The 1,248-nt window shown below is 62.5% G+C and overlaps 1 protein-coding gene across 2 annotated transcripts in view; it reads left to right on the plus strand.

The window, feature by feature from the left end:
• Positions 1–11: 11 nt before the first annotated feature.
• LOC102256144 (chromosome unknown open reading frame, human C19orf68) overlaps positions 12–1,248 on the plus strand; it is a 30,177-nt gene continuing 28,940 nt past the window's right edge. For both annotated transcript variants that reach the window (XR_001364683.1, XM_014550497.1), the window contains exon 1: positions 12–1,045. Coding sequence is in view for 1 of the 2 variants with exons in the window: in XM_014550497.1 (XP_014405983.1) it covers positions 771–1,045 (275 nt within the window). In the remaining variant the exon portion in view is untranslated. The remainder of the gene's footprint in view (positions 1,046–1,248) is intronic.

Below are 1,248 nucleotides of genomic sequence, written 5' to 3' on the forward strand. Positions count from 1 at the left end.
GGGGTGGGGGTGGGGAGAAGCGCGACTGGGCAGGAAGGGGACACAGACGAATACTAGTGACACTTCAGAGATTGGCCACAGGGGAGTGGGGCACACGCCCGTGAGGAGTGAGGACTTGCTGTCTGTGGAGAGGACATCTGGACGTGCAAGTGTTTCTAGGCAACAGGGGCCACCGCTGGGCGAGGCGACCATAGGGGCTGCACCTGGGGAAGGGCCAGCAGCTGCAGGCGTATGAGAATATGACGTGGGGGGCGGGGTCCAAGGCGGGATGTGGGAGCACATCTGGAGGTGGGACCCTTTGCGGGGGTGTGGCACAGCTGTACAGCCACGCGGAGACCCGGGAGGGGAGAGTTCCATGCGACTGGGGGCGATAGGGGGCACTGCCACATGTAGGAGCACATCTGCGGGGGGAGAGGTCTTAGCTGGAAGTTGGGAACCTGCTTGAGGAAGTGTCCACAACCGAGCTTAAGAGTCCTATTCTGGGCGAGAGACCCCGACTGCACCTGGGGTCCCGTCTGCGCAGGAGGGAACCAGAGCTGGCACGAGGGGCCAGGATGACAGGCTCCAGCCGTCGGTGGATAGTGCAGGAGGTGGGAGGAGGCCAAGGATGGGGTGGAGGTTTATTTCTAGAGATGAATGGGGTTGTATCCCACCCGGGCACCAGCACGCAAGAGGCAGGTCTAACGTGGAGGGAGTAGGATGCCTCCGGTGGGGGGTGGGTCTGCGGCCTTAGGCACATGTCCTCCCACCTTTGACTTAGGTGCCCCAGGATGGAGCGCCCGCGGGGCATGGTGGTGGGGCAGGAGGAGCAGGAGGAGCAGGAGCTGCTGGAACGGGCCTTCTTCTCCTGGGCTGAGTTCAGCCGCTTCTTCGACGCCTGGTGCCAGCAGCGGCTGGCGCTCTTCTTCATCCAGAGCTCCATGCACCTGACCCGCTGCCACTGGGCCAGGCTGCCCCCACTGTACACGCTCATCGACGTGCTCAAGTACAGCTACGTGCGGCTGGTGTGCAAGGATGTGCGTGCTCCCAGCCGGCCCGCCATGGGGTAAGTGAGCTCAGCCGCCACCCTGCTGTGTGCTAGAGGGGGGAGGGAAGCAAGGGGGAGGGGTGAGCACAGAGCCCCACACCCAGAGATTGGGAGCGAGAGATGCCAACTAAAACAGCTAAACATGCCTTGTAGAGAGGCTGAGAGGGTCAAGAAGGGAAGCTTACTGAGAGAGAGAGAGAGAGAGAGAGAGAGAGAGAGAG

Source organism: Myotis brandtii, unplaced genomic scaffold (assembly GCF_000412655.1).
Source record: "Myotis brandtii unplaced genomic scaffold, ASM41265v1 scaffold601, whole genome shotgun sequence".
NCBI lineage: Eukaryota > Metazoa > Chordata > Mammalia > Chiroptera > Vespertilionidae > Myotis > Myotis brandtii.